At 35.9% G+C, this 17,217-nt stretch overlaps 1 protein-coding gene across 1 annotated transcript in view; it reads left to right on the top strand.

Annotated features, from left to right (window-relative positions):
- Positions 1–642: 642 nt before the first annotated feature.
- LOC113230890 (semaphorin-1A) overlaps positions 643–17,217 on the top strand; it is an 85,577-nt gene continuing 69,002 nt past the window's right edge. The window contains exon 1 of the mRNA XM_026464998.1: positions 643–788. Coding sequence (XP_026320783.1) covers positions 643–788 — 146 coding nt within the window. The remainder of the gene's footprint in view (positions 789–17,217) is intronic.

Below are 17,217 nucleotides of genomic sequence, written 5' to 3' on the forward strand. Positions count from 1 at the left end.
TATGTGACGACCTCGGTGACCCAAAGGTTTGCACTATGAGCGTTGAATGTAGATGTCTTAGGATCGATTCCCGGTAGGACAAATTTGGTAAATTTACTTTTCTAAATTGTTTTTTATCTGAGTGTTCGGAGTACATGAGTATGACATGGTTCTCATAGTACAGGAAATTCCCTAGTTTGAGACCAGGTACTTGTTATGGTTGTTTAGCACATTACTATTATCATTTTGACGTTATTCTCGTGAGAAAATATTGTGTAAAACATCAGATAGTGTAAAGCACTTTATCAGACGTAAAAATAGCACTAAAGTTGTTCACTTATATGACGATGTCTTTATCGAAAAATTGATATTAAGATGGAATATTGCGACTATAATCTCATTAAATAGTAACCCAAACACATACACAAAGCTGTATTGAAAATGTGCAAAATATCATTGTGCATACATATGTATATGACACCGAGCTTTTTATTGTCTAAAATAATCTCTCTTGCTATATAAATTTTATATCACGATTTTGTTTTACTGCCATGACATTCAATTATTACCTCGACTCCGACTATTATTTACAGTCTTTGGAGTCGAAACCCTTGGCCTGTGGGGTCCCAGTGCCCTTCATTTGTACAAAATTTTATCCAAGAAATGTTCATTCACATGCTCGTTCTTGAACCAAATTTTCTCTTTGTTACAGGAGTTGACGACACCCACAAGTTTTTGGGGAACGAAACCCACACTGACTACTTCAGGTTATTACTAAGAGACGGAAACTACCTACTAGTTGGTGGCAGGTAAGTCTTCTCAGATACCTTAATTTACACTTAATTTGTCCTATTTATTTTCATTTCAGATCACCCAAAAGTAATTAGCAAATTCTATTATAATATTAATTATTCTAGATTCTTTGAGTTAATTACAAAGTCTAATCACTTACGGCCCAGCAAAGCAAAAAGTATTTCAATCAAGGCTTGTTATACCATTCTACTTTTGGCTGGACTTTCTCGACATAAATCTTTTTTTTATAATACCAAGTGACGGGAGGAACAGTCGCGCGCCTGGTGGCAACCGACATGCCTGTCCACAAAGAGTTGCAGTGCCGCTCAGAGCTTTAAATCCTGAAGATCTGAGAGGCACTACCACTGAACAAAATCGCCTGCCTTGAGGTAACTGTAAAGTTACCGGCAGCGGTAAGAGGATTTCCAAAATCTCTCACTAAACGTCACTTACGGCGCTGAAAGCCGAAAAACCACTACGAAGATCTTACAACACAGAGGAGAATTTAGTGAAGTCGATAATTTGACCTGTAGCTCAGTTGGTATAGAGCAACGCTGCGGTACAGCGTGGTCATGGGTTCAACTCCCATCGGATCGAAGCATTTTTTTTTGTTCGACATTTGTATTAATGGTAACAACAAACTAATGGAGTTATTTTACAAAAAGTCTCGATAATAAACTTTTAAATAACTTTTAACTTATGTAATCTCAACAATAGTCTCTTTGTTACAATAATGAAAATCCTTCTCTCGCAGTCTATTTGTTTCTATCACTTTTTAACGTCGACAGCCCCCACTTCCTTTGTTCCTTCATCATAACTCATTCCAATTCAATTATCGCCATATTGAATATACGACTTTCGTGAATAGAACCTATTTCCTTTATCGATGTCTCAAATGCTAGGAAGCGTAGTAACCTATTTCGTTTTAAAAGACTTGAAGTTATACATTCAAATGAGATACTTAGTTATTTGTTTTTCCAACTCCACTCCAATTCGTAGCAAAGTTAGGGTACCCTTAACCACACCGTCTGAAGCGGTAAGAACGTGCTGTATCTACCCGCGACCGCAGAGAGCTAACTCGAATGCACCTATATCCTTCTCTTACCATCCACACGGTTCCCGCATAGCGCTTTCTCGTTTGCATTTATAAAGATTTTTGGCTTGTGTTTGGATGGAGGCAAGACTTAAAAACACCCCTCGCCACCCGCCGTGCCGGCCTACAGTCGCCATTTTATTACACGTCTGGGAAGAGCGGCTGTCGATAGCTATTTATCGATTTATAATTTCGTTTTTCGCATTTGCCACATGACCTAACAGAGCTACAGCAAATTGTAAATTGAAAGGCAAATTTATTTAAATGTTTCAGGTTTTGTTCGTTGCCCTAATTCTTTATTGGCATTTTTATAAAGACGTTACTGTTGGTTTTAATCGAATTTCTATATTTTCTGGGTCAGTTGCTCTTGCATTAATAGTGTTCTAGTCCTTTCATTGTGCTTTATCACCTGATGCTATTCATCATGGTTCCGTATTGTTTGCTTTGCTCTCGCTTATCCTAACGTTTACAGTTCCTTTCCTTCCTTTTTCTTCCTTTCCTTTACGTTCCTTCGACAACTTTTGTTTTTCATTTTAAATGAATGATTGAAGTATTATTTAATGTATTTTTTTTAATACAATGAAACACGAAACAATAATGTAAGTATCAATTAACAGTAATGTAAATATCATATGTTAATATAATATAAATACAATTAGCTTGAATTTTATAATTAGTCCGTGTTAAAAAATTTCCTTTTTTCTTAAACTTGAGGTGCAACCAAGTAATAAAAAATATACATTTTAAAATTAGAATTTGTTATTCTTTCTTAGCACTTCTACTATAAGTGCCATTTTCAATTTCATCGACATTAAATCTTCTATCAGATCTCAACCCTACGTCCTGCCACGCGACACATCTGCCCACCCCGTCGCCGCAGCACTGTTTACATTGCCGATGCGAATATAATTCTTTGTTCTTATCTAAACATTCGCTATTATACATCTGTTAACTTCAGACTGAGAATTGTGAGTCCCTTTTTAAATTAAGACTATGGAGCGTCGACTTTTGTTCACTACATTTCACTTTATTCCCTTTTTCATTTGTCATATTATTGAACTGCATTGTTTGTACCGAGATTCTTTTAGGACTTGAATTTATATTGTAAGAGACAAAATTGCAAGGACTTTGAATTTAAATTGGTTGCGTGCTGGCTTTCTTTGCGATACTTATTGAACTTCGAAACACTAACTTGACAGTATCTAATAAGAATATTTAAAAATACAAATCCTTTATATAATGTATTTTTTAGTAATATAATATAAATAGCAATTGGTAGGCATCCAATCATTGTTTTCAAATAATGCCATTGTTAACAGACGATAAATTTGATGCAGTATTCCTCGAAACGGTTCCGCTAAAACTCGTTGTTCCCCCTTAACAATAAACAAGTCTTTAGAAAAATCCAGATATATAACAAATTGGACAATATTTTCCACAACGAAACTCCAGCCGGATAATTTGAAATATTCATTCGTTCTAGGAAAGTTTGCATTTCTTTCCAAATCAGATTTACATGACAATGGTCATGTCGCTCGATGAAATTCTCATCGCGCCAACTCCGAGTAGGATTTATTAAAATGGAGCAAAACGGAGTAGAAAGACAGCAAGAAGAAGCAAAATAGAGCAAAAAAAAAGGTTGCAATAAAACCGGTGTCGAGGGCAGGGAGGCTCGTGAAAAAACAAGTGAACATCGGCCGACATCATTTGCTTTGGCGTGTTCAGATAAATGCTTCATTCATTGCGAAGTTGTTTTTGGTTACAGCCTCAAATGAATTTAAACCTTGACCTTGACATTTCATAACTTATAATCGGTACCACATTGTCTTTCATAACCTATAAAGTCTACTTTGATCAGCTGGAAAAGATCCCTGCCATTATACCAATAAACTGTTTATTACATACAATTGAAAGGAATCTAAGGAAATTACTACAAGGCTAGATTAAATGGATAAAATTGGGCCACTGCGGTAGAACGCTGCATATAAGGCAGCCGTCAGCCCTTACGTCTCCGATTCAGTCCACTAATTTTATACATAGAATGATGTTGAAAGAAAAGGTGCTGGCCGCATTGACGTAAGATATCGACTCCGAAGTGTGCGGATATTTAACATCATGGCATTAAGAACAATCGTCCCTGAAGGCTTCTGCGATACAATTGGATTTAACTATGATTTCTATCAACATAGAATAGTATGAATGAACCAAGAAAATATGTAGGAAATGAAACTACTTTTTCGGATCTAAAATAAATAAAATTAATATTAGACAACCTCACATACGTTGCATGCCAAAGTAAGTAACTAAAGCACTTGTGTTATGGAAATCAGAAGCAATGTCGGTACCATAAACACCTAGAGCCGAGATAATATAGAAAAGTTCGTTTCTATATTGACCCGGCCGGGGATCGAACCCGGGACCTCAGAGATTCCGTGACCATGAAAACTGATGTGCAAGCTACTCGACCACAGAGATCATCGAGATTTATTTTAAATTAATTTATTTTATAGTTACAAAGACATTAACATAGTTTTACTTTAGACTCTTAAACCTGAATAGATTGATATGAGTGTTACAACGTAAAATGTAAACATAATACGCATTGACTTACAATTATATGTAAGTCAATGATAATACGAAAAAAATTGTTATGAAGGATTTGAATTTATAATATACGCGCGCATAAAAGTGTTCGGAATCAACATATAATGTGCCACTACCAAGCATAGTAGATCAAATCGCATATATTTGTTTTTTCAAACAAACCAACGTTTGCATTTAAAAAGCAACAGTATAAGTAACAGTAAACAGTAAAAATACCACTAAATAATTAATAGCAGTTTCGTAATCGTAAAAGGTTAAATCGCGCAAAATGGCTGCGCTTATACTGAATTTTTTTTTCACGCAGTTCAACTATAAGCGTAAATAATTTGCACGAGTTAACTTTCACTGGGTAATATTGCTGAATATCAAAGTAATTCAGTAGCACAGTAGAGCTCCTTGCGAAAGGGTTCATCCAGGGAAGTACTGCCACCTTACCTATTTCTGTCGCCTAGCAGTAATTTCAGCATTACTGTGTTCCGGTTTTGAAGGGTAAGGGTGCTGGTGAAATTACAGGCACATGAGGCTTGTCAAGTTATGTCGCAGGGTGACGGGCGCAGTGCCCCTCAGATCTTTGCGATTTATAGCTCTGAGAGGCACTGCAACTGTTATGAACAGACGTATAGCTTACCATCAGGCGCACGACTTGTTCGTGCCATCACTTGATATTATAAAAAAAAATTTGTAATTCTTATTAAAATATCACAAACATTTAGTCACATTTTTTTTATTCTCATACAATACCAAAATGTGTCCTTTATTGATTGCGAGCATAAAATACATACTCAAACTAAAGACAAAAATAAGAATATGAAATGTGACCTTGATACTAGATAGAAATCTTTTTCAGACAACCTTGGAGTGACAGAGTAAACTTATAATTAATAACGTGCAGACGACGTCATAAACGCTAACGAAGCTAATATTTACGTGACACCTACATAAGTAAAAAAAACATATACTTGATGAAATAAACTTAATAAATGTGTGCAGTCAAGAGCACATCAAGCTTTCTACGCAGTGGCATTGAGTTGAATTTAAATTTTAAAGAGTTTATACAACTTCAAATGGCTTTGGTTGATTCTACATAACAGTGAAAGTATTGAATCACTTTGGAAAAAATATTTAGTGAACTTGAGGATACACTCTAATTAGTTTACTATGTGATAACACTAGTCGTAAAAATTTTCACGTTAGAAAAAAACACAAACTGTCCTCGAAATTTTAAAAGAAAACCGCTATATTCAATAAGTACTTTACATATACCAATTATTTTTTTGATATCAACTGAACTAAATAAACACGTATCGTATACGATATACATTTTTGAAATGGTTTTAATTTCGTTTGTAAAAAAATAAAGGCAGTGTGCCTGCCGCTTACTCAAGCAAAATGAACTGTATTAGTACGAAAAAAACTTGATTTCGAGCTGAGGCAGTATTGACTTTTAAGTTTCAAGTTTGATAACGATATTCAACGACCTCTGTGGCCCATAGCACTATGGTCGCTAGATGAGGAGGTTCCCGGTTCGATTACCGGTAGGACCAATTTGAGAAACTACTTTTTCTAAATTAATTCTGGCTTTTTGGGTTCTCCTATTACAGAGAATTCCCTACTTTGAGACCAGGTCACTGGTGTGGTTGACTGGCACATTACTGTTATGCGATTACTATACCTTACAACTGTTAATAACGGGTGTGATTTCAGCAATGAGAGCACTAGGTACGCACTTTTTTTTACTCATAATGAGACCATAGATTACTTAATAGTTACTACGTAACAGATACTTCCCTCTCACACAAAAGCGAAAATATCTACGCTATAATATCCCACTAAATCTGACTAATGACACCAAGCGCTTACTACGAGGAAAAAGGAACCTACACGCGCTCAGAGAGTTGAAAATTTGCCCACCGTGTGCTGTCGTGCGGAGCCGAATACTTATACATGAAAGACTTGTATGAGCGCTTGCGCCGACGTCGGCGCACTCAGCGGTAGGCATTTATCGCGTAACCTTGAGCGAGTGACAGAGCCCTGGTGAGACTTACAATTGTTGTCTGTCTTTTTAAGTAGTCATTGTACATCTAGGTTCCTTAGCGTATTTTTTTGTGAGGATCTATAATTGGCTCTCATTTGTTACTATTATTATTTGCTTAGTTTTAAGCAGTTGGTCTTCTTTTTAGTTATATAATTATATTACTTTTTTATTAAAATAACCGACCTCAAAGTTTATAGAATTACATCTATTTGCCAAGTTTTGTTGAAATCGGTTCATCGGTTTCATCGCCCAATTTGCCACGCTTAGAGGTGGAATATTTTCTTCAAATTTAGGAACCACTACTGAGGTACCCCCTTTTGAACAAAAAAGAATCATCGATATCGGAAAAATCGCGTAACATACGCACAAATAATATACTCGAAATGAGAACCTCTTAATTTTTTTTGAAGTCGGTTAACAAAAAGAAAAACTAAACTTTACAACAGACAATAGATAATGAGAGACAGGAAAAAATCGACGTTAAACATAGTGAGCTACTTATGTGTACTTTTCTTATCTCCACGCATTCGTCTTCATCCCCCGCTGAATTCAAAGCTCCACCTCTAATTCTATAAGGTTGCTTACGGGCCGGAAACGTTATTCGGGCCGCGTCCCGTATAATGTTATTCAACTATAGGGTGCGAGCCTCTTTTGTGCCCTTTTAACTAAATTAACGTTGTATCGGCCAAGCGCCGTGTGTGGGAGACAATGTTTCAAGAATCATTTAAATAATTATAATAATAATATTTTTATTTATTTTTATTAGTTTTATATGTTGGAATATTCTTAGAATTCGCACAAAGCGTTTCGCTTATACATTTATATAGCGAACGGCAATGGAGTGGAATACTTGCAAACTTGTTCCCTTATAATAACTTGGACCTTTTCAAGGCGAGATTAAATAAGCATTATTTAGGTGTTCATACTCTAACGTCGACTTCACCGTCACTTTCCATCAGGTAAGATGGAGGTCAAAAGTACACCATTTTTTTTGTAAAAAAAAATATCGGAAATATACACGGAGTGAAGAAGCTTTATAAGTTTCTCACAGATGACGACAAAAAGTCATTTAATGACGCACACACTCACACTCAACATAGCCTCGCACTAGGGAAACCCTGTGTCGCAGGTGCCATGGACACACATAGACAATCGCAAATTACACCCAAACTCACGAGAGAAATAAATGTGGGCCATGCAAATATATGAACACAAAGCAATATTAGCCGATTTTACCTCCGTTTTAAGTAAAGAAAAAATTATCCAATCCATTAAAATGTTCAACAAAATAAACAAGGTTGCCAAATTAAATACCCAACAGTTCCATATTGATGGACCAAAGCTACCAATTTTTGTCTCAGATAATCTTACTCCCAAGACCAAACAATTGTTCTTCCCAGCACGAGATTATGCTACACATCAGGGATTCAAGTACTGCTGGTCGTCATTTGGGAAAATATTTTGAGAAAGATGGCTCTCGACCATTCATATCAATTCAGAAGCGGACCGTGATGTAAATCACTTAATAAGAAGCAATGACTAGCTTATCTGTCTGTGCTCAACTTGTTCAGTCATTCTCTTTATTTAAAATTTAAAATGTCATTCTTTTTTAAAAAATGTAGTAATTAAAAAGTACGTACATTATAAGTATCTAAATTACCCACATACATTTTACACACACACCATTTACACATCGTCACAGACTCATCCAATTCAAAATGTATTCGCAATCTACCAAGTCAAAGACCTCACACACACAAGTATCTTAATAAAAATCATTGCACTATATTATACATTGCCATTTAAAAACACAACATTAAGTCACGTATCATACAAAACACTAGTACTAAATAATATATTTTTGTCACTGAATAAACCCCATGTTAACTATCGACCAATTCACTCCAAACGATGACATTTTAAATAGTATTGACCTTACACCCCAGACACGTCTTGCATTTTATGATGTTGAACATGTTAATACCCATTTCTCTCACAATAATCGCTTAATAGTAGTATCCCAAATTTTTCGAAGTATTAATCTTAATATAAATCAAATGGAAGTCTTACTAACAAGCCTCAATTTCTTTCAGATCTTAGCATAGCAGCTAAGATCCGCTTCTGGGCTGAAATTACTCAAAATGACCTGTCTCGCCCTATGCCAGTCATTGGTAACGCACTGAATTACAGCATGAGAGGTACGTTTAAACGTTACATGATAAATGTTGAAAGAGCTCAAGGAGCGGTACTGAAGGTAATGCTGGCAAACGCTATACATACCCAACTGTACAAATATACACAGACATAAAAGTACTGACAGTCCGCCAACTATTTGTACTCAAGTCTATACTAGATAGCCATGCAAAAACAACGTACGATCCGTTAGAACTCGCAAAAAAAGACGGAATGACATAATTTTCAAAACTGAACTATGTTCATCATTCGCAAAACGACATCAGCTATTTTTGGGACTAATGTTATATAATAATGTGAACCGAGCCATTGACGTTATCTCAAAAACACGTAAAGAATGTAAATTAACAGTCACTAAGTACTTACAACTGATATCCTATGAGGAAACTGAAATAATGCTAAAAACAATACAATAATAAAATATTTTAATTAACATAAAATACAGGAAATGAAACTATTCAACCGTGACCATGTAAAGTGCTCGAAACTTTGGTTTGTTTGAAAAAACAAATATACGCGATTTAAAATCGGAAAAATAGTTTCAATTTGTATATGTAACAATCGCGAAAACCTAAGAACTCCAACATACAATAATTTATGACAGAATAATTAAAAATAAAATAAAATAAAATGCTCCTTACTGTTACTATTTTTACACTTAATTATGTTTACACACACACTCACTCATTCACTCACTCTCACACGCACTCACTCATTCACTCACTCTCACACGCACGCACGCACGCACGCACGCACGCACGCACGCACGCACGCACGCACACACGCGCGTACGCGCTTGCACCCTCACACACACACACACACACACACACACACACACACACACACATTCATACACACACAAACACACATATACACATACACACACACGTACACATACACACACACGTACACATACACACACACACACACATACACACACACACACACACACACACACACACACACACACACACACACAGCCACACAATTTGTGTTCCATGTACGTGCAAATACGATTGTACTGATTTCTTACAGCTCTCTGTACATCTTTCTAACTTTTGTTATGAGAGTGGGGGATCGGAATACTGTGACACAGGGTATCCTAGTACAGATTCCGCTGTCTCACAATAATCAAACACGTTGCCATTTCAACTTCTGCATGGATCTATTATAAGATCAATACCATTGTGATTGGAAATAAATGATTATTATTATTATTATTATTATTTCTCCCGGCCCTGAAATCGAACCTGGGACCTCTGCGTGGCAGTCCGACACCGTTCGGCCACGGAGGCAATTAAGTTAAGGAGGCATTTTAAACCTATACCTATATGTATGTAAAATTTAGTAGCACATTTCACGACGCGTTTTACGCCCGTAGCGGGGACGGATACTCGTGGAAGCCGCAGCGTCTGCGGGATACTAGTAGAACCGCCCGGGATGCGGTCACCCGCGCGCTTGGCGGTCGACTCCCGCGCACTCTGCGGTCGGTTGGCCCGCGACGATCTCTATCGTTCGCAAATAAACGCGCGACTGGCGATCATCTGCTGCCAAGTTTGTCCCCCAACCGCGGCGGCTACGTGACCGCACAAACCTACGGTATCGTGAGTATTGTAATAAATACGGACGTCACGCAGCCGCTGCGGGTGCGAGTGAAAACCGCTCCGTGAGTTCTTAGCCTAAAAAACTCTCAAAAGGTAACATAACAAAAATAAAATGTCTAAAATAAACGACATATTGTTTAATGTGATGAAAAAAATTGTTTCCTTGTGACAGTAGTAAGTAGCAGTAGAGCTCCTTGTGAAAGAGTTCGTACTTCTTCACAAGGAGCTCTACTGCTACTGACTACTGTTACTAACCTGGACGACCAGGGAAGTACTGCCACCTTACCTATTTTTGCCGCCAAGCAATAATGTCAGCATTACTGTGTTCCGGTTTTGAAGGGTAAGGGTGCTGGTGAAATTACAGGCTCATGGAACTTTTCAACTTATGTCTCAGAGTGACGGGCGCAGTGGCAGTGCCCCTCAGATCTATGCGATTTAAAACTCTGTGTGACACTGCAACTGTTATGGACAGGTATGGACGTGTAGCTTACCATCAGGCGCACGACTTATTCGTTCCGTCACTTGATATTATAAAAAAAACATATTCTGAACCTGACAGGTGTGGTGATTACAGCAATCATTTTAAGTAATTAATTTAATCATATTCTGATTAATTCCATGAAGTAACTTAAAAGGTAAACTTGATTATAGTCAATATTTTTCAGTGCATTACGTTAAGGATGATTAAGTTTTATTTAAATGTTTCTTCTATCAGTCTTGATAAGACTACATTTTATATCAACGTTCATATCTTCAAACAATTTTTAGCCATCACCACGTTGGGCTATGTATATAAACTTTCGATGCTGACCAGTTTTTATAAATCTTACAACGCTATATCTAACACAGATTTGTATTCAGATTTTTAATGTTCCATAACTTAATAGTGTTTAATTTGTAAAACAAAAGTTAATGCAAAACTTTTCATAATAAAACGCATGCGATAAAGACATACAATTTGTTATATAAGTCACGTGATGTATACTTAGAGTGGTTACACACTGCGTCTTTTAGCAGATTGCATCGCTACACTTACGGTTTATAGGCGATCGCATCGATGCAAACGCGCGACTGCATCGATACAAGTGCGCGATTGCATCGATGCATATAGATCCCAAGTGTAGCAATGCAATCGCGCATTTGTATCGATGCAGTCACGATCTTGCATCGCGTTTGTATCGCTGCTGCATCGCGTTTGCATCGCTGCTAATAGTCGCCGTGTGTAACTGCTCTTAATAAATATAAACAATGACACTTTGATTTTTGGACCGATACGTCACTTGTTCCTACCGTCACTTAATACTCGTATTATAAATTAAAATTGCAACGTACTGGTAAAAGAATATCCAAAAAAATTCAATCGTATCTCTATGCGTTTTGTGTTCTATTTTACACGCTGAAAAGCCGAAACATACGTAACGGTTACCTCTTTCCGCCCCGGTTGCGTTTATCTGACAACATAAAATCTGTATTATATAGATTTAAAGTCCGCAATTTTTCCTCTCTTAAAATTTGTTACATAAGCTTTGCTGTTGTTATATATGGCCATTATAATAAGGTAATGCTATCAAAATGCATGTAACCAGTGTGGTCTAGGCCTGTAGCACGTTTACTAGAATTTATAAGCAATTTACGCGAAACGTTTTCAGTTGACGCCGTTGTTTACCGAAATCTTAACAGCACGAGGAAATTGTAGGCTATAATGTTTTTGAATCAAGGATTTTAGAGTGCTTTATGCAGCCAAGTATCCGTAAAGTGAGATAACTATTGCTTATGCTTCTACTGCAACTAATCTTGGCTTGCTTTTAGATTGTAATTTGGTTTGGGCTCCACATATTAATGAAGTCAGTCGTAAAGTCCATTTCTCTTTGCACTCACTTAAGCGCCTCCAAAAGGATTTACCTTTAAAAACCAAGATATGTTTAGTCCAAACACTTATTTTGCCCTTCTTAGACTATGCTGATTCCTGCTATTTGGATGCTACTGAAGAACTGCTAAATAAGCTTGAACGACTGCAAAACCTATGTATAAGGTTCATCTTTGGGCTTCGTAAATATGACCGAATTTCACATTTCCGCAGTCAGCTCAAATGGCTTTCCATCCGTCTCCGCAGGAATTTGCATATTGTCTTCATTCTTTACAATATTTTACATAACCCTGTGTCTCCCGGGTACCTGAAAGAGCGTTTCAGCTTCCTTAGGTACCAGGATAAACCCTGTCGCTCTCTTGTTAGGTCCCAGTTATCTTTTCCATGCTTCAATTCCGGTTTCTATTCTCATTCCTTCACTGTTCATGCGGTCAGACTTTGGAATGCACTTCCTATTACTGTTCACGAAAGTAAATCGTTAGCTATTTTTAAAGTGAGAGTCAAAGAGCATTATTTATCTACTATTCCATCCATATCTTAGGTATTATATTATAAAATATGTATTTATCTAAGTATTTATATAATTTATAACAATTTAATATTTTTATATTATTATTTTTTTTCCTTGTTTTGTTGTGCACATATGCCCGTTCTTTTAGTTATAGTGTCCTGTATTTAGGTCTGCAGGAAGAAATTTCTATTAGAAATAAGCAGAACCTTTTGTTTTTAATTTCGCTTATATTCTTTGTGACTTGTATTTTTCCTGTACAATAAACTATTAAATAAATAAATAAAAATAAATAACTAAACCTATCACCGCACAGCCTCTCAGAAATAAATAAGAATATTCTTTTTATCATTCCTGTGCTACTCATAAACGTCTTCAAAAATGGGGATTTACAATAATCGCTTTGCGCTTAGCAGACGAGACAATCGCATTAGAGTTTTTTTGTGGCATATCGTACATAATCGCACTGTATACAGTATACGTGAGCAGTAATCATTACGCTCACCGCAAAATACAGGCTGTTTCAACGGGCAAAGCAAACTGCCTCACCAAATAGCCTCTTCTAACCTTATCACAATGACATGTTGCCAGGGATGAAGGCAGGTATACAAGGTAAACCCCCCTTAAAAAATATGTGACAGCGATAAAAACTTTCATTGCGTGTGGAGAGTAGCCTACTAAATACGCGACGTATTACGAGATACATGCTGATGCAAAGTGTCTAAACGAGCAAAAGTATAAATTATTTCACACATTTAGATATTTAATCAGTATTTATACGCCATAATTTACATTTACATTACAATATTACATTTTCAACAAAAAGTCATGAAACTGTTTTTTTCGGATATAAATCGCATATACTTGTTTTTTACTTTTTTTTGGAAATCCCATGTCACGGTTGAGTGAGGTAGTATACCATAATACTAGTAAACAATACTATATCTAATCTATGAGAATTTTAAGCCTTGTGAGTCTCCCAGTCAAAAAGGTCCAGCTCGCAATGTCTAAGCGTTGATTTTTTTCTTACCTACTTTACTAAATGTTACAAAGTTTTTTTCCTAAATCCGGCCAACAGTGTATTGTACTTTAATATTATGTTACTTGTATTCCACTGTGAAACGTACCGAAACAGTAACACGGGCTATTTAAAAAAATTGTTTTTGTTGGTATTTTGCATAAACTCGTGTAATACAATTAAATGGTTTTGGAAATGCTTACGATTGTTAGCTTTTGGTATAAGACATAGATACTCTGATGTTATCATTGTTGGGAAATAATGTTTAAAACGTAGTTTTAAGAGAAATTATATTACCATAATAACACACAAAAATACGACAAACAGCTATTTACGGGACTGAAAATTTGGTGAAATTACACTCACATGGGACTTGTCAACTTATGTTTCAGGGTCACAGGCGCAGTGGCAGCGCCCCTCAGATCTCTGCGATTTAAAGCTCTGAGTGGCAATGCAACTGTTATGGACAGGCGTGCTTACCATCAGGCGCACGACTTGTTTGTCCCGTCATTTGATATTATAAAAAAAAGAAAAGGCCCGACACATTGGTTTGTTTGAAAAAACAAATATACGCGATTTAGATCCGAAGAAAATAGTTTTACTTTCAATGTGTAATAATCGCGAAAACGTAAGGACTAAATGTATAAAAATGTCCTAAAAAATACTGTATAGTCATAATTAATAAAGTCTATTTTATGTTTTTTTTTTGTGTAGACAGCGAACTATAGCTATGTAAATAGTATTAAACAAAACAAAATAGTACCTATTTAGAAGTCAATAGGTACGTTTGTCTCTATTTACCAACATGCCTACTCCAATACATTGCGTGGTGCCCCACCCGACCGGACGGATATATACGGACTGAACTTTTATGTTGTAGGGATTTATAAAACAAAAATCAGATACTTTTTTGCAATTCCATCAGTTATTAAAAGTAGTACCACACACTGATTACCTGCTCTCGAAGTAAGGAAATTCCTTAAAACAGATTCAGGCGTTATTTTGAGGAAATCCTGCTAATGAAGGTTAAATCGTGCAAAAATTGTGCTTGTATTAATTTTTTTTCAAACTCAAATTCCTTTTTGGTGGTGGTTAAAAATCAGAAACAACCTTGATCCCGAACTTCATGAAAATTTTTGGATACCGTCAAGGGATCAAAAAAAAATATATATATATATATACAAACGGACATGTACAAATGACGACATTTTCGTATAAGCAGTTACTTCCAGCGTAAAAAGACATACATAAATTGAACACCGTATTAGGAAAAAGGAAATGACAAATTACAGTGCCCAAAAAGGTCGCTGTAAATTGTAATTTCCTTTTTAAAAAGACCTCGCTGAAAAACCCAAAGTAATCTTAATCTTAACAGAAGTTTGTTAAAACCGCCAAGGGATCAATGCGTTGCGTCATTTTGACTGTCAGTCGAACAAATCAGGGCCTGAACAAGATCCTATGGGAGTAATCGTGCGTTTTTGTGTCCTTGATGAATGCGATCGTTGGTGTGTTACGCCCTTTTTTGCTGAGTAGAGTGATTGTGTTTTGTTTCTTGGTCTTTTTGTGAAATTCTGTGTCTACAGTTTTTGCTGTCATTGGAATTGTAATCTTTGACTGTTGCTTACAGAGATATTTATTTGGTAGTTACATGTAAATAATAATAGCTAGCCTATATATAGTCCCAATGCTGGACACATTACTTTAGTTCCCACGCGGTCCTAATGTAGGTCATTTTCAATATTAAATTGCATTACAGATTCCTTCACCGAAAAGCTCATGGTAAATTTCAAATTTCGCACTTGAATACAAAAAATACAAAAGAAAATACAAGAATATTTATTTAACTGTCCAAAACGTAATATTGAGATACATAGATAGTTACACTAGGCTAGGCCTGTGTATTGAACACCGTTACACACAAAATTCCGGACATCTTATGTCCACTTGCACTAAACTTAGGTACGTCTTAAACCAATGCTTGCAATGCAAAAGACACTCTTAATACATTGTGTTAAGAGTGTCAAAGCGCCCCGTAAACGAACAAAAAAATTGGTAAAACTTACGTGTTTGTCGAACTTTTTGATCGTTTGCGATCGTGTTTGATGCGTTTGTCAAATACTGCACATGTTTGATGGAAATCTAGATTGACGGTATGTTTTTCAAACCAAACTTCAGTTGTCGCCTATGCGTTCGCCTCGCTAGATTCCATATTGTCGTCTGATTCTGTCCGTAACATTTCTTTTAACAAATTTTCGTGGATATGTTTTTCTCTTAATTTCAACCGATCTCTATCTATACCAACTTACTTTTCTTTGTTTCTTAATACATAGTGTAATAGTACATGCACAATTTGTAGAATTTATAAATTAAGAACATGGCAATGTTCCATGTTTATTTTGAACAGGCAAAACTGTTTTTTTTTTCTAATGTAACGGCAGATGGTTGTGGATTCGAGAGACCTCCTCTCAAAAATTAGACTACCACGGCTGTGTTGTGTAGTTAATATGTGCTTCTGAATTAATGTGAATCATTTTAAAACCATTACATAGCTCCGTTGCTTGTGGGTGTTGAGAATTAGTCGTGCTTTACGAACGAACAATCTACATTGCACATGATAAAAACCAGAAGAAATAGGTAGTAATCTCTACCAGGCTACATTCGTTTTATACATATTTTTTTAAATGTTATGTTGTAATTGATTATGGTATGAGGGTGTTATTATACGTATACTTATATACTTAAATAATAAAATAGCCACGGAAATTAGGTAGTGAACACTAGTCCGAGAATTATCGGAAAGACTTCCACAACAATTACTTGGTCTCAAACAGGGTGAAAGAGCAACGGAATTCACTCCGGAACACTACGCAAAACACCCAGAACAGAAAATAAAAATTTAGAAAAGTTTAATTTCCCAAATTGTCCCTGGAAACCCGAGGCCTCCTCCTCCAGCGTGTACAGTGCAACAATATTCTTATAACAATTCGTAAGTACCCATTTTTACACATGTAACACCAACACAAAATATAAATAGTAAACCAAAGTCGAAAATAGAAATATTAAAACCAGCAAAATGCATTAAAAGCTTAATTGCACAACTACAATATTCAAGAAATGTATAAAACTGTCAAGAAACATCTAACTTGAGTATTGTGCAAACAAAGTTGGGGTGCGACCCCTTCGATTTGAATTACGAGTAATGAAGGGCGTATGCGACTGCTACTTAATTCATGGAATTACAATGATGTTAATAAGTTTATAGACATATGTCAAGAAATTTTAAAATGGTAATAAAAACAAAATAAATCGTAAACCTTAGTATACGATTTAAGTGTAAAATGCGGTATTCATTCTCTATAGCATAATATGATGTTTATCTGTATTAATTAATTAAAAATTACAGACACGAACAAAAAAGGTTACGCTTATCATCAGTTATATTTTTAAGAGACGTTTTTAGCCATCAATTACACTTTTACTAGAAAATTCTCTTTTATTTAATGAAGTAAAAAAATTAATGAACG

This window comes from Hyposmocoma kahamanoa, unplaced genomic scaffold (genome assembly GCF_003589595.1).
Source record: "Hyposmocoma kahamanoa isolate Upper Pololo Valley unplaced genomic scaffold, ASM358959v1 64, whole genome shotgun sequence".
Classification (NCBI taxonomy): domain Eukaryota; kingdom Metazoa; phylum Arthropoda; class Insecta; order Lepidoptera; family Cosmopterigidae; genus Hyposmocoma; species Hyposmocoma kahamanoa.